This window comes from Punica granatum, chromosome 2 (assembly GCF_007655135.1).
Source record: "Punica granatum isolate Tunisia-2019 chromosome 2, ASM765513v2, whole genome shotgun sequence".
NCBI lineage: Eukaryota > Viridiplantae > Streptophyta > Magnoliopsida > Myrtales > Lythraceae > Punica > Punica granatum.
Genome location: NC_045128.1, coordinates 32,063,827 through 32,086,725, shown reverse-complemented (window position 1 = coordinate 32,086,725; position 22,899 = coordinate 32,063,827). Strand labels below are relative to the sequence as shown.

At 40.0% G+C, this 22,899-nt stretch overlaps 3 protein-coding genes and 2 pseudogenes across 6 annotated transcripts; 3 read left to right on the top strand and 2 right to left on the bottom strand.

Moving 5' to 3' along the window:
* Positions 1-901: 901 nt before the first annotated feature.
* On the top strand, positions 902-3,641 carry LOC116195766 (protein FIZZY-RELATED 3). The gene is made up of 10 exons (XM_031525101.1): positions 902-1,668; positions 1,754-1,876; positions 1,956-2,060; positions 2,161-2,340; positions 2,455-2,517; positions 2,610-2,804; positions 2,887-2,988; positions 3,079-3,141; positions 3,239-3,307; positions 3,410-3,641. The coding sequence occupies exons 1-10, from the start codon at positions 1,177-1,179 to the stop codon at positions 3,461-3,463; spliced, it is 1,446 nt and encodes a 481-aa protein (XP_031380961.1). The 5' UTR covers positions 902-1,176; the 3' UTR covers positions 3,464-3,641.
* A 101-nt stretch (positions 3,642-3,742) lies between these two features.
* Positions 3,743-5,341, bottom strand: LOC116195771 (annotated as a pseudogene).
* Positions 5,342-13,108: 7,767 nt separating this feature from the next.
* LOC116195767 (ribosome biogenesis protein NSA2 homolog) lies at positions 13,109-15,720 on the top strand. 3 transcript variants are annotated; one of them, XM_031525102.1, is made up of 10 exons: positions 13,109-13,213; positions 13,357-13,434; positions 13,544-13,663; positions 13,790-13,857; positions 14,156-14,264; positions 14,351-14,419; positions 14,579-14,636; positions 14,952-15,187; positions 15,270-15,321; positions 15,408-15,720. In XM_031525102.1, exons 2-10 carry the CDS (start codon positions 13,432-13,434, stop codon positions 15,473-15,475), a joined length of 783 nt encoding a protein of 260 aa, XP_031380962.1. In that variant the 5' UTR covers positions 13,109-13,213; positions 13,357-13,431; the 3' UTR covers positions 15,476-15,720. The 3 variants fall into 3 exon arrangements, with proteins under 3 accessions (XP_031380962.1, XP_031380964.1, XP_031380963.1); XM_031525104.1 differs by having other exon boundaries at positions 13,120-13,213; positions 13,354-13,434; XM_031525103.1 differs by lacking the exon at positions 13,109-13,213 and having other exon boundaries at positions 13,217-13,434.
* A 1,460-nt stretch (positions 15,721-17,180) lies between these two features.
* LOC116195770 lies at positions 17,181-19,360 on the top strand (annotated as a pseudogene).
* A 38-nt stretch (positions 19,361-19,398) lies between these two features.
* LOC116195769 (ribosomal RNA large subunit methyltransferase E-like) lies at positions 19,399-21,320 on the bottom strand. Of its 2 annotated transcripts, XM_031525105.1 has the most exons (6): positions 21,193-21,320; positions 21,009-21,095; positions 20,846-20,908; positions 20,588-20,689; positions 19,838-20,072; positions 19,399-19,747 (listed from the first exon to the last, which is right to left on the bottom strand). In XM_031525105.1, the coding sequence occupies exons 1-6, from the start codon at positions 21,268-21,270 to the stop codon at positions 19,629-19,631; spliced, it is 684 nt and encodes a 227-aa protein (XP_031380965.1). In that variant the 5' UTR covers positions 21,271-21,320; the 3' UTR covers positions 19,399-19,628. The 2 variants fall into 2 exon arrangements, with proteins under 2 accessions (XP_031380965.1, XP_031380966.1); XM_031525106.1 differs by lacking the exon at positions 20,588-20,689.
* Between the last annotated feature and the right edge of the window lie 1,579 nt (positions 21,321-22,899).

The window sequence follows — 22,899 nt, the reverse complement described above, 5'->3', positions numbered from 1 at the left end:
CCATTCCTTACTTTGGGCCTGAATTTGGACCCAAACCCAAACTAGAGCTTCTTAGATTGGGGCCCACTTTGAAGATTCCCCCAACATTACTTTTCAATAAGACTTTTTAATTAGAAAAATTTTGAAGTGAGTTATTAGAAAGATATAGCAATACTCTTTCCCTTTACTAAGAAGAGCTTCCAATTAATTGAAATACGTATTCATATATTTTTCTAAGAATCCAAAAGAGGATGTTGTTGATAGACTATCATGTAAATTTAGTTCATAACCAACCTGCATTTCAATAGATTTATTAATGGGATTTTTACCTAAAAAGACTCATGATTTGTACGTTTTGTCAAATCTATCATATGTTTTTTTTTATAAAATCTATCACATTGTTTACTTTTTACATCAAATCTATCCCGGCGTTATCTTTTCCGTCGACATCTAACGGTCTTGCTGACGTGGCACGTGGAGAGATAGTGGGTCACACTTGCCACGTATGCGCCACGTCAGCACGACCGTTAAATGTCGACGGAAAAAGTTAAAATCGGGATAGATTTGATATAAAAAGTAAATCATGAGATAGATTTGATAAAAAAGAGCATATGATAGATTTGACAAAACGGGCAAATCATGAGCCATTTTAAGTAAATATCCCTTTATTAATTTATTATTTTAAGTTTCAACACATCCAAGGGTTATCTGTTTATGCGAACCTCGGATAGTGATCGGACCGCCGTCGAGAAACCGGAAATTCAAGGAATGCTCATATAATTGAAGAGTTTTTTCACCTAAAAGCAACGGCTACTTCGGCTTTTATGGCAAGTATACATATGTTAAGTACCAAGTAGACACCAAAACGACAGCTAACAGTTGAGCTCGATGACCGAACTCGACCGTTAGAGCTCACTGTCTCCCCCATATATAAAATCCAACACAATTCGATTGGCTTCCTCTTTCTCTTTCTCCAACATCTCGACACGGAGATTCACCTAACGCGCCGCTCCTCGGCTCGACCGTTGTGCGGCAATCTTTGCTCTGATCCCACCTGAGCCCTCTCCTCTGCACACCGAAGAAGGGAGCTTTAGCTCGGACCAATCTGCGATCTGTCTCCTGCTCGGGATCGATTTCAAGTTCTGATCTTGAATCTTCTTGGGGGTGAAAGATCGGATTTTGAAGCAGGCCCAGAAGATGGAATCGTCCCAGAGGAGGAAGAGTGGGATTAACCTCCCCGCAGGGATGTCGGGAACCTCTCTCCGTCTCGATAGCATCTCGAGCCCTGTTCGGGCCTCGCCGAGCCTGCCGAGCCCTGTTCGGTCCTTGTCAAGCCTTTACTCCCCGTCCAAGTCTTCCTCATCGTGCAGCGATAGGTTCATCCCGTGCAGATCCTCGTCGAGGCTTCACACCTTCGGCCTTGAGGAGAAGCAGTCGCCGGGCAAACAAGGGGGAAACGAAGCGTACTCTAGGATGCTTAAGGCGGAACTTTTTGGGGCTGATTTTGCGTGTTCTTCTCCTGCAGGTCAGGGGTCTCCCATGAGTCCCAACATGCTGAGGTTCAAGACTGACAGCTCGGGCCCAAATTCACCGTATTCACCTTCCATTCTGGGACAGGATAGCGGATTCTCAAACGAGGCTTCGACTCCTCCCAAGCCACCGAGGAAAGTGCCCAAGACACCTCATAAGGTGAACATATGGGGACAACATACTATAAAATCGATTCAATTTTTATCAATGAGAATGAGAGAATCCGATCATTGATCGTTTGCAGGTTTTGGATGCCCCGTCGCTACAAGACGACTTCTATTTAAACCTCGTGGACTGGTCATCGCAGAATGTACTGGCGGTCGGGTTGGGAACCTCTGTCTATCTCTGGAGTGCATCAAATAGTAAAGTGAGCGAGACTATATTATCTGCAACGACTGAACTCCAAAATGGCTTGTTTTCCTGACATTTTCATGACTTGTTCTTAGGTGACGAAGCTATGCGATTTGGGACCTAACGATGGTGTTTGCTCGGTCCAGTGGACCCGGGAAGGTTCCTGCATATCAGTTGGAACAAATTTAGGTCAAGTCCAGGTAATTTCAAGCGGGTACCAATGGCCTTCACTTCGTTGCTTTTGTGGCATTTTGTGTAGGGATTTTGTGAATGCTGATGATGCATTTATTGAGATAATAGATTTGGGATGGAACTCGGTGCAAGAAAATCCGAACAATGGGCGGGCATCAAACCAGAACTGGTGTCTTAGCATGGAATTCACGGATACTGTCCTCTGGTAGCAGAGACCGAGCTATCCTGCACCACGATCTTCGAGTACCAAACGACTGTGTCGGCAAGCTTGTTGGGCATAAATCGGAGGTAGATGAACTTACCTCATCAAAACATTACACTTGACTAATATTTATCTGCTTCCTCCTTAAAACCCAATGAAGAGTAACATGAAAGTTTTCCCTGTTGTATTTAATTGATCAGGTGTGTGGGTTAAAATGGTCTCATGATGATCGCGAGCTGGCCTCTGGAGGAAATGACAATCAGGTAAAATTTTTTGGTCCATATGCTTGTTAAGGTTGAGTTAGGTAAACCTTTAGTTAAAGCTATCTATTGACGATTTTCTTGTTGATTATCAGCTGTTAGTGTGGAACCAGCATTCTCAGCAGCCTGCACTGAGATTGACGGAGCATACAGCAGCTGTCAAGGCCATTGCGTGGTCCCCGCATCAGACTGGCCTCCTGGCCTCAGGAGGTGGGACTGCTGATCGGTGCATACGGTTCTGGAACACTACCAATGGGCATCAACTGAGCAGTGTTGACACTGGAAGTCAGGTCAAATAAATTCATACCTGGATATTATCTAGCAATCAAGAAGAAAATCAATTTCCGAGATATTTACTCTTTATGCCTGCAGGTTTGCAATCTGATGTGGAGTAAGAACGTGAATGAGCTCGTCAGCACTCACGGTTATTCCCAGAATCAGATAATGGTGTGGAAGTACCCATCGATGGCAAAGGTTTGAAGCTTTCTGTTGTTTCTTTTACTGTTTGTCTGAAACTTCTCTCATTGTACTCACTGATTGATCTTTCTTGATTGCTAACGATAGGTTGCAACTCTAACTGGGCATAGTCTTCGAGTTCTCTATCTTGCCATGTCTCCTGATGGTCAGGTAATGTAAAGCTGCAACATATTTGCAGGAAAGTTCGACTATATGCACAAAAGATTTCCGTGGTTTTAAGTTTCTCCTACTTAAACTTGTATTGCAGACAATAGTGACTGGAGCAGGGGATGAGACTTTGAGGTTCTGGAATGTTTTTCCGTCAGTTAAAACTCCGGTAAGTTAGAAGTACTAAGAGGGTGAATCCAGTCACCCTTCGCTTTGGTTATGTTGATTCTTCTGTTGTGTGATTGTTCTGAGAAGTATGCCATTTTTTCAGGCACCGGTCAAGGATACAGGGCTGTGGTCATTGGGGCGAACACAGATTCGATAAAGCTACAACACATGCCAGAAGTCTTAATTCTGGGTTGATTAAGTGTGCATATAGAGTAATAAACATTGTAAATGAGGCATTGTTTCCAATACTCGGCATGATTTTTGCAGTCTTAAGGCATTTTCTGATTTTGTAATTAGTACCATGTATTTCAATGAAAGATATTTTGATGTTCTCATATACTTTTACTGATATATAATATATATGCCTATTCCCTCTATATCAACATGTGATTGTTTTAAGGAAGAAGTATCACCATGATAAAGTGCGCTCTCAAACTGCAACTAATAACAGAACCACAAACATCAGTATCGCAATGTCAATGTTGAAAGAAGCACTTCAAAAAAAAAGGTTATGTGTTCCATACAGGCTCCACCCTGAACTACAACAGCATCGAAATTTAAGTTACAAATGCTGAGCAAAAGCCTCCGAGGAACCTATAGGCATCCTTGATGAAAAAAAGGAGGTCAGGAACTTAAGTCCTCCACTGCAGATCTTGACAGATCAAATAAATTTCTCTTGAAGAAGGTCTCGTGGCTTTTGGCCTCAACCATGATGTCTTTCTGAATAGTGGCTTGCATATCTGATTGAATTCTGCAGAAGACAGAATCACGATAGAAGAAAACACATCAGAACATCCATAACGATAAGCTTTCATGCTTTTTCAAGGACCCATGCCCACCTTGGACATCCTCACTCTCGAGCAGCTTTATGATCAGACGACCACCGATTTGCAGCACACCATCATCATCATTGGAATCTTCCAAACTTCCGTCAACCATGTCACCCCCGGCAGCCCTACCAATGGCTACCCCAAGTGCCCGCATCCCCAACTCAGTGGATAGAGCGGCATCTCTAGTAGGGACACCGGAAACCAAGGGGCACATGTCAGATAACATGCAAGGGCATGTCAATGAAAGTTCACATGAATTTTACACATAAACTGCCTCCCCCATCCCCAATTGTGATTCTTTCTAATTCCCAGTTCCAATTCTGGAGCGATCATGGACCTTTGTTATGTTAAGGAGAATCAGAACACGGTTTTCAGTACCCATCTAAATATTCTTCTCATGAAGCCACGAATTTGTACAGAGACAGAGAAACCATGAAAGTCACATCCACACTAATTGCACAACCTGAGGAGAAAGCGTTTTGATCTGTTGCTTTGGGAGGTTTAATACATCGGCACAAACCGTTCAAACCCGCGAGTCACAGTGAGTCGAGGGAACCTTCGCCTTCTGCTCTGCACATCCACACACACATCTCAAAGATTATCAATTACAAGAAAATTCATACTCGAAAAACTGCATTATTCAAGTCTTCACATGAGCCATCAAATCAAACGGCAAAAAAGAACACCATCAGAAGGCAGAGCGAGGGACAAAAGAACAGACCTTGAGGTCAATCCCAACGACAGACCCGCCATTTTTAAGGGGCCCCAAGCTCTGACAAGCCACCTGCAAAGCCAACAACAGGTCACAAGCCCGAAAAAATTCTGATAAATTCTTAAACCCCATTTGGGAAAACAAGAAACATTGGGGGCAAGGGACCATACCTGCAGCCAAGCACCAGAAGCGCAGCCAAGGTCAAGAACGGCCGAGCCCCGCGTTATCAGCTTGTACTTGTTCTGCATCTGAAGCAGCTGCTGCAGCAAATGGTTCGATTAGAATTCGAAGAATGGACAGAAAATTCATGAGAAGCTAAGTTGACGGAATTTGGCGCCAAAAGGAAGGGACCTTGAAGGCAAAACGAGCGACATAGCCAAGCCGGAGGACCTCCCGGCGGAAGAAGTCCGGTGCTCCCGCCCCACTCATCTTCCCGGAAAAATGTCCCGCCGACTAAAACCCTTCTTCGGGGTTTTGCTGCCGGCCAACTTGGGCTACCAGACATATATTTGTTGAGTAAATAGGCCATTCCGACTTTCACAAGTTGCCTAAATTTCGTCCTTGATTTTATACTTTTACATTAATTTAATCCCTAACTTTTCGATTACATCAAATTAGTTCACGATTTTGCATAATTACATCAATTTAGTCCCCAACTTTGCACAATTACATCAGTTAGTGATACAATTGCATCAATTTGATCCTTTTTGGGGTTGGTTGCCTCGATTTGGTCCTAATGCGACAGCAATTTGGTCCCATACCACATCAATTTAGTTTTGCCGTTAAGTTTTAATGATTACGGTATTAAATAGTGAAAAATGTTACATCAATTTGGTCATCGTGCTACATCAAATTAGTCCATGCGCTATTTGTAAACGAATCTAACTAAACTCCCGCTTATTTGCTACATCAATTTAGTTTCTGCATCATTTTTTAACACAGTGAACTAAACTACCGCCTTCCTTCCTCCTTCTCCCAATGGAACAAAGCTATCTTGGCCTACCGGATGGTTTAAAGCAGATGGATTGCAGATGGAATGAAGGAAAAAACTTGCCAAAATGAAATGGAATTACAAAAATTTATGTATTAATATTATAGACAAGTCTTTATAAGAGATTGTACATGGTAGTTTGGCAAAAATGGCTACACAAAAGGTACAGACAAAGGCAATATTTTTGGCAATTTAACATGTATCAAACCCAAAATGATGAGCTTCTACAAAAGGTACAGTAGCAATTTGGAACAACCCAAAATGATGAGCTTCTGCAATCTGCAATTCAGTTAGGTGGAGGTCCCCTTAGTTGGAAATATGCTGCAAATGTAATAGAAGTTTCAGAACTTGTAGCTTCCATGGTGTGTACTGTGATGGGAGTGTGAGGGGGCCTAACTGGAGGCGGCCTCACTGGAGGTGGCCTCACTGGAAGGGTTGTCATTGGTTGGAAAAAGGAGGCATCAGCAAATGTGAGCATCTGATGAACCTATACATGATATTAAGGAGAGTGAATTAGCTCGCATCAATTACCAAAATTCAAATGTACAAATGAAAACAAAAGTACATGTGATAGCTGTCCATCAGATAGACCATATTGAGATGGCTGTGATGGTTGGAGTGGAGCAGATTCTTGCGATATATTCATTTCTTCTGTTGTAGTTTTCATACTTTCACTCATTTTCGATAGAACATTCACATTCTCTGCTTCAGCTAGCTCAGAACCACTCGAAGCACCACCTGAAGTAAAAACACCATGCCTGTCCTTTTTCCCCTTAGTAGCCGGTTGTCTAGTACATTTTCCCTTGGAGTGCCACGTTTCTCCACACTTGCCACACCTTGGATCATTCACTAACTCTTTAACTTGTGAGGGTTAGTCTTATCCTCTTGAACCTTCTTCCTCTACTTCTTGGGTCTTCTTGGTTGTCTCTTCATCTATGAAGGAAGGACAGGGTCGCTAGGAGTCATCTCCTAGTAATCTTGGCCACTGATAGGATGTATAAATGGTTCATAAGCTTTCTGTGTGACTTCTAAGAGAGGATTAACAAACTTCTTTGGCCTCTGACTATTGTACAGTATGGCAGCACTGGCATACTTGCATGGTATGCCAGTCAAGTCCTACACTCTACAAAAACAAATATGCGCTCTCATATCAACAGCATACTTAGAGAATGATGGGCATGTTACCTCAAACTATGACATGTGAGGATCCTCTGCCCACAATGGAACCCAGCAATTAGAGTTCTTCTTGTGTTCCTCCAACCTTGCTTAAACTTTGGGGCAGAGAAATCCATTGTATCTGACTAATAGAATTTGACATCTTATCTTCTTCCTTGTAATGTATTCTCTCACCCCTTCAACCAATGTCAGTATGTGTTTACCCCTCACTTTCAACATTTCTTTGTTGAATTGCTCACACATATTGCTAGTTGTACATAATTCTTACAGACAATATAAAAAGCTGACCTTGACTATCTGCTTGGATCAATTGTCCCTAGATACTCCGCAGCTGTTTGGACGATCCTTCGAAGAGCATTCATGCACTGCATGAACCTTTGTGGAGTTGTTGTTTTGGCACAATTTCATAATACTCTCCGCAATTCACCATCATTACACTTAGCATGCTTGATCATGTTTGCCCATATATGCCTGTTGCAAAATCTATGGGGTGCATCATCACATACTTTTTTTATTGCAGCATCCAACCTCTGCAATGTTCAAAAACACAATCAATACACAATTTTAAAGGATGTAAGCGATGCAATAATTCAATACAAAATTATTGAACTCACCTTTTGTATGTCAGCGATGAAAGTATATTTCTTCTCCATTGGATCTCCCCCATCAGAGATGAGGTTTTGAAGAAACCATTTCCAACTTTATGTGCACTCCACTTCAACTACAACATATACAATGACAAAGAATGAATTGTTTCCATCCTGGGTTTTCTGCTGAAAGAAGCTGGCCATTATAATAACCCTTGTGGAAGCATCCATCTAACCTAATGATGGTCTACAACCTTCTTGGAAGCCCCTCTTATATGCTTCTAAGCAAATGTATAGCATCTCAAACTCACATTTCTTTGGTTGGACTTGCAGTAATACAATTGAACCAGGGTTCGATCTTAAAATCTCATGGGCATAATCTCTCTGCATTGCATATTGCTCACTTTTTTCACCTTCACACTTTTGCTTGGCTAGCTTGGTGGCCCTGAAAACCATTGTATCATGCAACTTTACTTGGTAAGTGTGAATGAAGAACTCAAATACCTGCTGTATAGACATGTTTGGATGGGTCCTCAACTTGGAAATTAACTTCTCTGAAACCCACTCCCTTGTTACCAGCTTGTTGTCGATCCTTTTTCCGCAAGTGTGCTTAGGATCATATGTCATCACTAGATAGGTGTTTGTCGTTTTATTCAAAACACAATATATTTTCCATTGGTAGCCATGGTCTCCCCTCTTCTCAACATAGTATGTCCTCACTATTGCCTTATCATTTTTTATAAAATTAACTTCCCTCCTCATTGCAATGTTGGTGTTTCTCACAGCCATCTTGAAGACATTAAGATTTTCGAACTCTATTCCAATTGTAATTTCCACAGTTCAATTGTCTTCAACATTGTACATTGGAAATTTATCATTTTCCACACATGAATCCCCAGCCAATGACTCTAGTTCTTCACATTTATAGCCATCGGATAGCCTGTCATTCATTGCTGGTGTCTCCTTAACATCATCACCTACATTTTCTGGTGGACTTGCTGGAGATGCAGGTATTGCATCATCACGATCACCTGCAACATCAGTTTGTATTGTCATCTTAAACTTGTTCTTACTTTTGTAACTTGGCTTCTTGTGTTTTGAGACATCCTGGACTTTCTCCTTACCATTCTCCTTCTGTTTTCTCTTATTCATAGCAACAGACTTCTTCCTAGTTCTTACTTGGCTTGCTTTTACATTACCATTGGCACATTGCATTTCCTCAAGACTAGGCTGAATGGACTACTTAAACTCCATATCATCATCTTCTTCATCCTAGTTCCTTACTTTAGGCCCTATCATTTCCATCTCTTCTTCATGTCTCATATTCTTTGCAGCTTCTTGTTCCATCATTTTAATCTCTTCATGTTTCCTCTTCTCTGCAGTTTCTTGTTCCATCATTTCAATCTCTTCATGTTTCCTCTTCTCTGCAGCTTCTTATTCTATCCTTTCAAACTCTTCTCGTTTTCTCTTCAGTTCAGCTTCTTACTCCCTTCTCTCAGCCTCAACCCTTTCTAACTCCCTAATCTCCTTTTCATTGAGTTTTAAAAGATCATCCACTTGACCATGCTCATAGTACAAGTGGAGTTCAGTATGATATTGCAAGACTCTGATCAAGTATTTAGCATCAAGGTCAGACTCGAAATTATTTATGGCCAAATCAAATGTCTTAAATGTAGGATCCATGTAATGACAGCTAGTGGTGCAGTTCTATAGACATTAGGTAGAAAATCATAGACCCCAACTGCTATGATTGTATTTACATCTACACTTCTTATGATGTTTACATCACTACCCTTATAACCCACCCTGAGTTCTCCAATAAACTTCCATCCATGCAGATAAACATCGATTGTCTTCCACGGGTGCAAACTGTAGAGAACAAAGATTTTCTTGTGTTTTTAGAAAGCCATTGGGAAAAGAAATCATTTTTAACATGTACAAATACCACATACACCAAGACATGTAAATTTCACCACATTACATTATGATCGACCCACTAAAATATCGTCTTTATGAAATGCACGTACCCAGCAATGTCAAAATATGAACTTAAATCCTGACAAACCAACAACACTTTAGGAAGCATGTGCGCTGATGATCAAGACCCCTAAAAAATCTACTCATTTTAAAACCCACATTTCACCGAAAAACACAGATAGAGACAACGAAAGTTACCTGGGTAAGCAAATAAACTTTTGCTTATTGTCTTCCATAATGCTCGTTCGAGGCTTCTCTTAACGATCACCTCACTGGAACTTGGAGAGGATGCGCTTTGCACTTAAAGAAAGACGATGCACAGAGAGAGAGACAAATAGAGAGAAAGAAAAAGCAAATGAAGAAGATGAAACGTCTTCAAATGGGCAGGAAAAAGGAGGGGGAAGGATGATGTAATCAACATTAAGGATGTAAGTGATGTACCAAACATCATTTAATTTTGGAATTACATCAATTTGCCCACGCGTAACATCAATTCAGTCCCTCAAGAAATTAATGGAACAGTGATGCCGTCTGTCCCTCAGCCACTTGGACTAGATTGATGTAATCGGGAATCGATCTGATGTAATGCTAAAACTTAGGGACCCGTGTTGCAGAAGTCAGGGACTAAATTGATTTTACCGTGCAAAGTCAATGATGCATTTGATATAATCGTGCAAAGTCGAGGACAAAATTGATGTAAAAAATAAGTCAGGGACGAAATTGGTGCAACTTGCGAAAGTCAGGGACGAAATTGCCCATTTACTCTATATTTGTTATGGTGGTCATAGAAAAATAATTGGGTTGGTGCTGTAATTGGGTAACCGTCTTCGGCCCGATCGAGTTTTTAGGCTGGGCTTTGGCAAAGTCGGCAGAATCCTCGACTCACCGAGCTCAAAGCCGATCCTCACACTAGTGTCCCCCAATCTCCTTAGTAGCTTTCGTGATATGCCACAACTAATTTACTTTGATTAGGGGTGAAAATGGTGGGTTCGAGTGGTTTTCTTCAAAATATTTCAGTTCATGTTTAGTTTGGACCGATTTTTTTAGAACAAAAGAACCGCCCTACAACCATTTGGGAGTATGAAAAACCACACGTCCATGGTTGCAGTTTTACAAGTGGTTTTCTTAGGGACCGAAAGTGGAAAAATTGTGAGACAAATTGAAGAAATTTTGAAAACGATCAAGCATCGCGAAAGAAATAGATTGACATTTTTCTTTCTTTTCTTTTTTCATACAAATGAATTAACATGTATAATAACAATAAAACCTAATTATTTCTCAAAAAATTGAACGATCTATCAACGATTTTAGTAGAAATATATATATATATATATATATATGAATTTTCGAGTGGGTACGAGTACCGCTAGGATTTTCGATTTGTCCCCTTTATCCTCATGTGGATTTTTCATTCCTTTAAAAATCACCCATAAAGGCTTTTAGGTTTTCGAGTTCAATTTTTTCGGATTTTTGGATTTTCGATTTTTCGAGATTTTCCTTACTCTTCTAGCTTTGGCGGTTGTGTGTTGTGTACTAAACTCCCCAAGGTTCAATCTTGAATTTCCTGAGCAGCACATAAATGAGGTACGTTTGATATCCAAAGCTGTTCTGCAATGGTCGGACAAGTTAGGAATGTCAGGATGAATAAAAAAGTTTAGGTAGAGTAGTAAAAGTAATAGTTGTGAACCATGCAGACCATCCCCGCGAGATGGTGACGAAAGAGCCTTGCCCTTTAGCTCGTCCTAATCTCCAATATCGTCTCAGTTGATTTGGAAAGAAAATCGAGACGGCATGAATATCTTATCATTACATTTCCGGTTAATGTGCAAGTTATCATACATTGAGCTACCATTCTACATTTCTTATCTTTTATTATGCGAACACCATTTCTGGAGCAAGCTTCCCAGCCGAATACAATTCATGAATCATGATTGTGGAATTGCCAGACAAGTTGGCTACCAACAGCTATCTCATGGACCAACCGTGTAGTCTCGATTGAAGCCTGCGACCGATCTGATCATCAGACCATAAAAACAACGGTCATTGCAATGGCTCCGGGAGGAATGCAATGACTTTTAATAGGCTAATGTAAATGAAAAGTAAAAGAGTAAATAGGCAATTTGGTCCATGACTTTCGCAGGTTACGTCAATCAGATTCCTAACTTATTTTTTGTATCAATTTGTTCTTTGAGTTTGTCGATTTGCATAAATTTGATCCTCTACTTTTCCAATATACATCAAATAGGTCCTTTTTACATCAATTACATCATCCACTGAATGAAATTGGATCAATTACATCCCCCAATAAATGAAATTACATGAATCATCCTCACCCGATGAAAGTTATGTCAATTACATCCTACACTAAATAAGTTGGGTCTTTTATGACGCAATATACATCAACAGGTCCTTTGTGTACATCAATTAGGTCTTTCCGTCGAAATTCGTCTGATAGTATTAACTAAGGAGTATGTTACATTGTTTTTACTTTTTTTTTTTCATTATCTTCTTTTTTTCTTTGAAAGCAATTATAAAAATATCCAATACTTCAATCCCAATGAAAATGTTATTCGATTTTTGTAATTTATGTCTCATTATATAGTATTAATTTTTAAGTAAGTTGGTTCACAAGCTTTTGAATTTTTATTTAGTAAAGTGTTGTATTTGGATAAAATAAAATAAAATTTCATATAATTTATAAACTTTGCAAATTATTATTATTCTTCAGATCACCAATACTAATTATAATATTCTATTCTATTTCCATTATAGTTATAATATCCATACAACTTCTAAGTATAATAATTCTTTATTATATTTTTTGAAATGTATAATTAGTTTATTATTATATTTATTTATCCATTTCATCTTCTCTATTAATTCACATCATTAAATGCATTAATTCTCCTTTAGTTATGCATACTAACCTTTCTTATCATACTTATGGGTGTCTGATGGTGTTTATTTTGCTCAAATTTGCATCAAAATATTATCAAAATTAACAAATTCTAATTGAAAGAATTTTAATTTTTTTAAAGATTGATCGAACTATCGATCACATAATGCCTTGGTCCTTAAATTTTTACCATTTCAATATTATAAGATAAATTTATACGTGTACCGTCTTTCATGATCAAATAACTCTTGCCTTAACATTTCTTAAAATTATTTTCTTGAAAAAAAAAAAAAAGACTTTCACACATTCAATATAGCAGAGCCCCGTGGTAAAATGCGTATTAGCGGACATAGGATTGATCGTTCTAATCGGGACTGACTCCACTCAGTTTCAGAGAAGGGATCATTCGGGATCGGGACCATCTCCGGCTCGGTCTGAACTTGGAGCTGCATCAAAGAACCTGAACTGGTTCTACAACAGGCCCAGCCCAATTATGATAGTTCGGGCCCCACTCCGTCCGAGCATTACTATTGGGCTTCTACGGGCCAGACCTGGGACTGTACCCTATCAGAAAAAAGATCACATCCGGGTCGGGTTAGACTAAGATCCGTCCACGCAGGACCGAGGGGCCGGTAAAATTACCCCGCAAACCCTAGACTGCTCTCTGCGCACATTCCCTTCTCTCCCCTGTCTGCATCTCTCTCTAGTGCTCGGTGCCTTCAGGATCGCCTTTTCGAGGTGAGATTTCCAGCTATCTCCTCGTCAAATTTATATCGGTCTCGTCTCTGGAGCTTTGATTTCTCATTCAATCGATGCGAAGCTCGTATGCATGAACTTCCTTTTCGGTGTATAATTCGTTTCTTCCACCACCTCATCAGCAGGCACGGACCTAAATCTAGTGTTTTCGTGCCATCTCTTCTCTTTGCGCGTGCGCGCGCACTGAAGCTGAATCCACCATGGTGAGTCTCCTCTCTGTGATGCTTGGGCTCGTCTATTGATCTCGTTGAATTCGCTTCCATCCTGTTCGAGCTGCCTACTGATTTTTCATCTTCTTGTTACTTCTTTCAGCCGCAGGGAGACTACATAGAGCTTCACAGGAAGCGACATGGCTACCGCCATGATCACTTCGAGCGTAAGCGTAAGAAGGAGGCGCGAGAAGTCCACAAGCGCTCCGCCATTGCCCAAAAGGTTCCTCCTTCATCTCCCGTTGTTCATTCTTTTGGTCCTCCGGGAAGTTACGTTTTTTTGCTTGGATTTGATGATGATTATGAGCTGTGTATTCATTTCCGCTGCACTCTGAATCGATGCGTGCAGGCTTTGGGTATTAAGGGCAAGATGTTTGCCAAGAAGAGATATGCTGAGAAGGCTCTCATGAAGAAGACGTGAGTTCTCTAATTTTCATTTTATTGTTTACCTTTTTCCTTTTTGGTCTAATTCTCATAGCACGGAGCTTGTTAGCTAGAGATAATTCGTTTTCATTTCTTCTTGGTATGCGTCGTCAATGAGGATTGAGCCCTGATTCCTAAATGATATTCTACTTCCCCTGTCGAGCTATGAATTTGGTGTGTAATATTACACACAGGAAATTCAGTGTTACTTGGTTGAGGGGATCTCAACATGCTTCTTTGTCTTTTAGAAGCATAGCACGATGTATTAACAGAATATTCACGTAAATAACAGATTGGCTATGCATGAGGAGTCAACAAGTAGGCGGAAAGTGGACGATGATGTCCAAGATGGAGCTGTTCCAGCATATTTGCTTGATCGTGAGAACACTACACGAGCCAAGGTGTGTTTGTAATGGGATAACTATAAATAAGTAATCGTATTTGTTATTGTTGGTGGTTAACGAAACTAATGTTACTTTATTTATAGGTACTTAGCAACACTATCAAGCAGAAGAGGAAAGAGAAAGCTGGGAAATGGGACGTCCCTCTACCCAAAGTGAGTTGGTCTCCTTTGTCTTTTCTTTTCGAAATTTCTATTATTCCTTAATTTGTAGATTAAGGAGTAGAAAGATGTTTGATGTTTCAACATCCATTCTTTCTGTAATGTTTCGAACTTGGTTGTATTATTATGACAAGTTAAATCTCTCACCTTCAGGTAAGACCTGTTGCAGAGGATGAGATGTTTAAAGTGATGAGATCCGGTAAACGCAGAAGTAAGTACATTGCAAAACCCTTTCTCTTGAATTTTGTTCAATTTTCTGGTGTTGTTTCCTATCATATTGTTTCCTTTGCATGTGGGAACTTGGAGGTATCTATTTTGTTTGACCGAGTGAGATCTTTTTGCTTATCTAATTCTCACAATATATATCTGCTTTAATTTCGAGATATAAGGAGGACTTCTATGAATATCAGGATAATATCCTGCTTCGTTTGTTTGTTATTCAGGACCACCTAATTTTTCATTGTACTTTATAGACGGTTCAAATAGCTCTGGCATTTCACATTCTCTAACGTGTTCTCCACTTCAGCCAAGCAATGGAAGAGGATGGTGACGAAGGCCACATTCGTGGGTCCTGCTTTTACCCGGAAACCTCCCAAGTACGAGCGATTCATTCGTCCCTCAGGTCTAAGGTTCAATAAAGCACATGTCACGCATCCCGAACTCAAGGCCACGTTCAACCTGGAGATCATTGGCGTGAAGAAAAACCCCAATGGCCCTATGTATACCTCTCTTGGTGTGATGACCAAGGGAACTATCATCGAGGTAATGCCCCCTCCGCATCAATCCATCATTCATGTAAAAAACTGATGGATCTCCTGAACAGCATTTCTATGAACGATCTCAGGTCAATGTGAGTGAGCTGGGTCTGGTCACACCAGCTGGGAAAGTCGTGTGGGGTAAGGATCCGTCACTAAAGAGATGATTATATTCTCTTTTATCTACCGTATGAGACTGCTGACATAATTGCTGTGGATGGTTGCAGGCAAATACGCCCAGGTGACTAACAATCCCGAGAACGATGGCTGTGTCAATGCGGTTCTGCTCGTCTAACACCAAGGCAGCTGCCCAGCTTATGGCGGATAGACATTTTGTTATGTATAACCTAGTCACTTCGAGAGAGCTTTACTTTTTGCTACTTTTGATAGTGTTACTGATCTTATAAAGAGAGAGATGTTTCACCGAGTTGTTTATTTTGACCTTTTTATTTATTTTTTTAATATTCTTGTACGAGTTATGGGCTTCCTTGTGATTGATCATAAAGCAAGTTATATCAGAGAAGATATCTTATTCCTCTCTGTCTCAGTCTCTGTTTTCTTCCTTTTCTTATTATTTTCCTTATTTACGTCTCCAACTGCTAGGAGCTTGTATTCAGTATGTAAATATTGTCCTCGTTTTTTCCTTTTACCAATTGATTGATTGATTCATTGGCGGGCTTCTGGTCCATTTTACCAGTTATATAATCTATATATCTATCTGTAGGGTTATAATTGTCAATTTGTTTCATCAATTAATAATTTTTGGAAATTTTTTATATTATTTTTAAAATTTGAAAGAAAAATAAAAAAAACATTTATCTATTTTTATTATTAATATAATTGCAATATTATTTTAATTATTAAATCCATATATCGGTACTTTATATATATAGTATAATGCACTATTTAATGTATATAAGAACAAACTCCTATAAACTAATATAGTCTAGAAAATTGTTACTCAAAAAGTGATAATAAATGCAAAAATCGATTTCTAAATAGAATCCAATTCATATATATATATATATATATATATAATTCAACTTATCTTCAATGCATAATGTAATAAACATGACAAATTTAATTTTTAAACTAATATAATCTAGAAAGTTATTAATTAAGAACTGATAAATGTAAAAATCGTGTTTTAGATAGAATTCAATCTAATAATATGGATTGATATATATATATATGTGTGTGTGTGTATTTCAGCTAAAAGTTTTTTATATAAATGACAATGCCTAATTTCATAAATATAAAAAATTTAGATTGATATTGTTCAAATTATCAACATAATAACCAATTAATTAAATGACTTAAAAACAAGTTTGTTTTGCAAAATATGAATAAATGATTAATTTGAGTTTCAAATTAATCATTTATTTTTATCAATAAGAAATATTGTTGTTAAAATACAATCAGCAATTCACATAAAAATAATAACACGTGTATGATAATGAACTCGTGCAACGCAAGGATAGAATATTAGCATATAGTATATTTTGTGTATATTATATAGGGTTAATTTTATCGTACAACACGATATTTTGAAAATTTCACCACATAGCACATATCGCCATAATTTTACTAAATCGTGCGATATTTTAAAATTTTTTCACAGCATAGCACGAAACGCAATAGTTTTACCGTATGGCATAAATTTCAAAACTTTTTCATGACATAGCACGACGTTAGTTTTCTGTTAATGACCTAATGGAAACCTAACGTGGCCGACATTGTTGGCCCACCCTTGATCATCGCAACCATACAAGACCACGTCAGATCTCCGTTAGGTCATTGATGGAGAACTACTATCATGCTATGCCATGAAAATTCTTGAAATTTTGTGCGATATGATGAAATTATTGCGTCTCGTAATATGCCGTGAAATAATTTCAAAATATCGTGTGATTTGGTTAAATTAAGACGAAATGTACTATGTGGTGAAAATTTTTAGATTATGCTGGTGGTGTAGGATGAAATTAACCCCACTATATAATATTTTTTTTCTCTACATCCCCAACTATACATTGGTTTTCAAAAGTTTGTGCTTTTAATCCCGTTGCTGCTGAAAGATCTCTTGTTGAAGCCACCACGAGGTAGGTTTTGATTTTCATTCAATTTTAGGAGATTATTGCCATCTGGGTCCTGAATCTTGATGACATATGCAGGAGCTCGGTGCTTCCGTTAGCTCTGTTGGGTTGTTCTTGTGAAGCACTGATTCATGAAGTTTCAGTCAGTCTTGGGGATTAAGATTGCTCTGTCAGGGTTTTAATTGCAAGGGTAAGGGTAAGGGGTTTAGACCTTTGAGAAATCATCTCTATGGATCAACAGCTGGGTGATGTTTCCAGTTCCATGAATGGAGGAATTGGGTGCAACCTGTTGAACAGGCTTAGCCTCCTGGACACAGTCATGGATGAGAATCGAAGTCGTTACCGAAAGGTTCCTCCTTTGCTGCCCGAACGCGGCCTGGCGAGTTCAAGCTCGAACCTGCTGGGGAGCGCAGCGGGTTCTGCTAGGGAGTCCCTTGAGGACTACGACTTCAGCGATGTGGTCCTCAAGTACATTAGCCAGATGCTCATGGAAGAAGACGTAGAGGAGAAGACGTGCATGTTCCATTGACAATCAATGGCCTTCACTTCGTTGCTTTTGTGGCATTTTGTGTAGAGATTTTATGAATGCTGATGATGCATTTATTGAGATGATAAATTTGGGATGGAACCCAGTGCAAGAAAATCCAAACAATGGGCGGGCATCAGACCAGAGCTGGTGTCTTAGCACGGATACTTTCCTCTGGTAGCAGAGACCGAGCTATCCTGCACCACGACCTTCGAGTACCAAACGACTTTGTCGGCAAGCTTGTTGGGCACAAATCTCAGGTAGATGAACTTACCTCATCCAAACATTACACTTGACTAATATTTATCTGCTTCCTCCTTAAAACCCAATGCAGAGTAACATGAAAGTTTTCCCAGTTGTATTTAATTGATCAGGTGTGTTGGTTAAAATGGTCCCATGATGATCGTGAGCTGGCCTCTGGAGGAAATGACAATCAGGTAAAACTTTTTGGTCCAAATGCTTGTTAAGTTTGAGTTAGGTAAACCTTTAGTTAAAGCTATCTATTGACGATTTTCTTGTTGATTATCAGCTGCTAGTGTAGAACCAGCATTCTCAGCAGCCTGCATTGAGATTGACGGAGCATACGGCAGCTGACAAGGCCATCGCGTGGCCCCCGCATCAGACTGGCCTCAGTAGGTGGGACTGCTGATCGGTGCATACGGTTCTGGAACACTACCAATGGGCATCAACTGAGCAGTGTTGACACCGGAAGTCAGGTCAAATAAATTCATACCTGGATACTATCTAGCAATCAAATCATAGGTTTTAGTCTCAAGAAGAAAATCAATTTCCGAGATTTTTACTCTTTATGCCTGCAGGTTTGTAATCTGATGTGGAGTAGGAACGTGAATGAGCTCGTCAGCACTCACGGTTATTCCCAGAATCAGATAATGGTGTGGAAGTACCCATCGATGGCAAAGGTTTGAAGCTTTCTGTTGTTTCTTTTACTGTTTGTCCGAAACTTCTCTCATCGTACTCACTGTGATTGGGCATAGTCTTCGAGTTCTCTATCTTGCCATGTCTCCTGATGGTCAGGTAATGCAAAGCTGCAACATATTTGCAGGAAAGTTATACTATATGCATAAAAGATTTCCATGGTTTTAAGTTTCTCCTACTTAAACTTGTCTTGCAGACAATAGTGACCGGAGCAGGGGATGAGACTTTGAGGTTCAGGAATGTTTTTCCGTCAGTTAAAACTCCGGTAAGTTAGAAGTACTAGGAGGGTAAATCCAGTCACCCTTCGCTTCGGTTATGTTGGTTCTTCTGTTGTGCGATTGTTCTGAGGAGTATGCCATTTTTTCAGGCACCAAGGATACTGGGCTGTGGTCATTGGGGCGAACACAGATTCGATAAAGCTACACAAGCAAGAAGTCTTAATTCTGGGTTGATTAAGTGTGCATATAAACATTGTAAATGATGCATCGTTTCCAATACTCGGCATGATTTTTGCAGTCTTAAGGCATTTTCTGATTGGTAATTAGTACCATATGTTTCAATGAAAGATATTTTGATGTTCTCCTATACTTTTACTGATATATAATATATATATCTGTCCCCTCTATATCAACATGTGATTGTTTCAAGGAAGAAGTATCACCATGATAAAGTGCACTCTCAAACTGCAACTAATACCAGAACCACAAACATCAGAATCACAATGTCAATGTTGAAAGAAGCGCTTCAATTGAGAAATTCAAAAAAAAAGGTTATGTGTTCCATACAGGCTACACCCTGAACTACAAAAGCATCGAAATTTAAGTTACAAATGCTGAGCAAAAGCCTCCGAGGAACCTGTAGGCATCCTTGATGAAAAAAAGGAGGTCAGGAACTTAAGTCCTCCGCTGCAGATCTTGACAGATCAAATAAATTTCTCTTGAAGAAGGTCTCGTAGCTTTTGGCCTCAACCACGATGTCTTTCTGAATAGTGGCTTGCATATCTGATTGAATTCTGCAGAAGACACCATCACGATAGAAGAAAACACATCAGAACATCCATAACGATAAGCTTTCATGCTTGAAATAAAGGACCCATGCCCACCTCGTACATCCTCACTCTCGAGAAGCTTTATGATCAGACTACCACCGATTTGCAGCACACCATCATCATCATTGGAATCTTCCGAACTTCCATCAACCGCGTCACCCCAGGCAGCCCTACCAACGGCTACCCCAAGTGCCCGCATCCCTAACTCAGTGGATAGAGCAGCATCTCTAGTAGGGACACCGGAAACCAAGGGGCACATGTCAGATAATACGACTTTAAACCCTTTTTGCTGCAAAATAAGGAGACACAATTAAAATTTGCGATTATGTGCTATGGTTTTCAACTATTCATAATTCAAAGTTACACGAGACCCAAACATGTGCATGAATATTCAGTCTGCATTTCTATGTTTCATCGTCAATTCAGATAAAGGATAGATGCTAAAAAGCAGGTTTGTAATATTATGATTTTTTCAGTATGGAAAGATTATGTTAGATAACAATATCCACAGAACAATCAAGAATTCAAGTAAGTAGCACACTTTGAGATTCGCTATCTTAGTCTACAAGAAAGGGCATGTCAATGAAAGTTCACATGAATTTTACACATAAACTGCCTCCCCCATCCCCAATTGTGATTCTTTCTAATTCCCAGTTCCAATTCTGGAGCGATCATGGACCTTTGTTATGTTAGGGAGAATCAGAACACGGTTTTCAGTACCCATCTAAATATTCTTCTCATGAAGCCACGAATTTGTACAGAGACAGAGAACCATGAAAGTCACATCCACACATATTGCACAACCTGAGGAGAAAGCGTTTTGATCTGTTGCTTTGGGAGGTTCAATACATCGGCACAAACCGTTCGAACCCGCGAGTCACAGTGAGTCGAGGGAACCTTCACCTTCTGCTCTGCACATCCCCATACACATCTCAAAGATTATCAATTACAAGAAAATTCAAACTCGAAAAACTGCATTATTCAAGTCTTCACATGAGCCATCAAATCAAACGGCAAAAAAGAACGCCATCAGAAGGCAGAGCGAGGGACAAAAGAACAGACCTTGAGGTCAATCCCAACGACAGACCCGCCATCTTTAAGGGGCCCCAAGCTCTGACAAGCCACCTGCAAAGCCAACAACAGGTCACCAGCTCGAAAAAATTCTGGTAAATTCTTAAACCCCATTTGGCAAAAAAAAAGAAACATTGGGGGCAAGGGACCATACCTGCAGCCAAGCACCAGGAGCGCAGCCCAGGTCAAGAACGGCCGAGCCCCGCGTTATCAGCTTGTGCTTGTTCTGCATCTGAAGCAACTGCTGCAGCAAATGGGTCGATTAGAATTCGAAGAATGGACAGAAAATTCATGAGAAGCTAAGAAGTTGACGGAATTTGGCGCCAAGAGGAAGGGACCTTGAAGGCAGAACGAGCGACATAGCCAAGCCGAAGGGCCTCCCGGTAGAAGAAGTCCGGTACTCCCGCCCCACTCATCTCCCCGGAAAATGTCCCGCCGACTAAAACCCTTCTTCGGGGTTTTGCCGCCGGCCAACTTGGGCTACCAGACAAATATTTGTTATGGTGGTCCCAGAAAAACAATTGGGCTGGTGCTGTAATTGGGCTACCTTCTTCGGCCCCATCGAGTTTCTGGGCTGGGCTTTGGAAAAGCTGGCAGAATCCTCGACTCACCGAGCTTAGAGCCGGTCCTCACACTAGCGCCTCCCAGCCTCCTTAGTGGCTTTCGTGGTTAGGGGTGAAAATGGGTGGGTTTGGGTGTTTTTTTTCAAAATATATCAGTTCCCGTTTTGTTCGGACAGGTTTTTTTAGAGCAAAAGAACCGCCCTAAAATCGTTTGGGATTATGAAAAACCGTATGCCCATGGCTTCGGTTTTCCAAGTGATTTTTTCGGGGATCGAAAGTGAAAAAATTGTGAGACAAATTAAAGAAATTTTGGAAACGATCAAGGATCATGAAAGAAATAGATTGACATTTTTCTTTCCTTTTTCACACAAATGAATTAACATGTATAATAACAATAAAACGTAATTATTTCTCAAAAAATCGAGCGATCTATCAACTATTTTAGTATAAATATAAATAAACATGTATATATATGAATTTTCGGGTGGGCACGGGTACCGCCGAGATTTTCTATTTGTCCCCATTATTTTCGGGTGGATTTTTCATGCCTTTAAAAACCACCCATAAAAGCTTTTAGGTTTTTTGGGTTCGATTTTTTCGGTGGGATTTTTGGTTTTTCCGAATTTTCCTTACACTAGCTTTGGTGGTCGTGTGTTGTGTACCAAACTCTCCAAGGTTCAAATCCCCTTGGACCAGTCTAAGAGTATTTTCTTGAATCTCTTGCACAACACATAAATGAGGTACATTTGATATTCAGAACTCCTCTGCAACGGTAGGACAAGTTGGGATGAATAAGAAAAGTTTAGGTAGAGTCAGATGTAAATGTTGGTTAGGTAAACGTTTTGTAGTAATAGTAGTAATTGTGAACCTTGCAGACCATCTCCATGGGGTGGTGACGAAAGAGCCTAATATCGTCATGATCTCCAATATCGTCTCAGTTGATTCGGAAAGAAAATCGAAATAGTATGAATATCATATCATCGAGATGGTATGGAAATCATATCATCACATTTCCGGTTAATGTGCAAGTTATCGTACATTGAACTACCACTCTACATTTCTCATCTTTTATTATGCGAACACCATTTCCGGAGTAAGCTTCCCAGCCTGATACAATTCACGAATCATGATTGTGGAATTGCCAGACAAGTTGGCCGCCAACAGCTATCTCATGGACCAACCGTGTAGTCTCGATTGAAGCCTGCGGCCGATCTGATCATCGGACCATAAAACAACAGTCAGTGCAGTGGCTCCGGGAGGAATGCACCAGCAGAATCAGGACATCGCCTGCTTTCTAAATCCACCCAACTGTACTGAGAATTTTCTGAAAAAGACTCAGATCCCATTCCACCATTAATAATGGCCAAAAGCAGAAAGATTCCCCCAATTTTTAAGCTAAAAAGAGCTTCAACTTGCAGGTTCCAGCCATTTTTATACCATCACAAACCTTCACCTTGCTCCCTAGTCATGTGCCGGCAGCGA

Coding starts and splice junctions, on each gene's coding strand:
- LOC116195766 (XM_031525101.1), top strand. CDS start 1,177: ATGGAATCGTCCCAGAGGAGGAAGAGTGGGATTAACCTCCCCGCAGGG. Junction 2,518..2,609: donor CTGGAGGAAATGACAATCAG/GTAAAATTTTTT, acceptor GTTGATTATCAG/CTGTTAGTGTGGAACCAGCA. Junction 2,989..3,078: donor AGTACCCATCGATGGCAAAG/GTTTGAAGCTTT, acceptor TGCTAACGATAG/GTTGCAACTCTAACTGGGCA.
- LOC116195769 (XM_031525105.1), bottom strand. CDS start 21,270: ATGAGTGGGGCGGGAGTACCGGACTTCTTCTACCGGGAGGCCCTTCGG. Junction 21,096..21,192: donor TCGCTCGTTCTGCCTTCAAG/GTCCCTTCCTCT, acceptor TTGCTGCAGCAG/TTGCTTCAGATGCAGAACAA. Junction 19,748..19,837: donor CGAGAGTGAGGATGTACGAG/GTGGGCATGGGT, acceptor TGTCTTCTGCAG/AATTCAATCAGATATGCAAG.
- LOC116195767 (XM_031525102.1), top strand. Junction 13,664..13,789: donor GCTCCGCCATTGCCCAAAAG/GTTCCTCCTTCA, acceptor CGATGCGTGCAG/GCTTTGGGTATTAAGGGCAA. Junction 13,858..14,155: donor AAGGCTCTCATGAAGAAGAC/GTGAGTTCTCTA, acceptor CGTAAATAACAG/ATTGGCTATGCATGAGGAGT.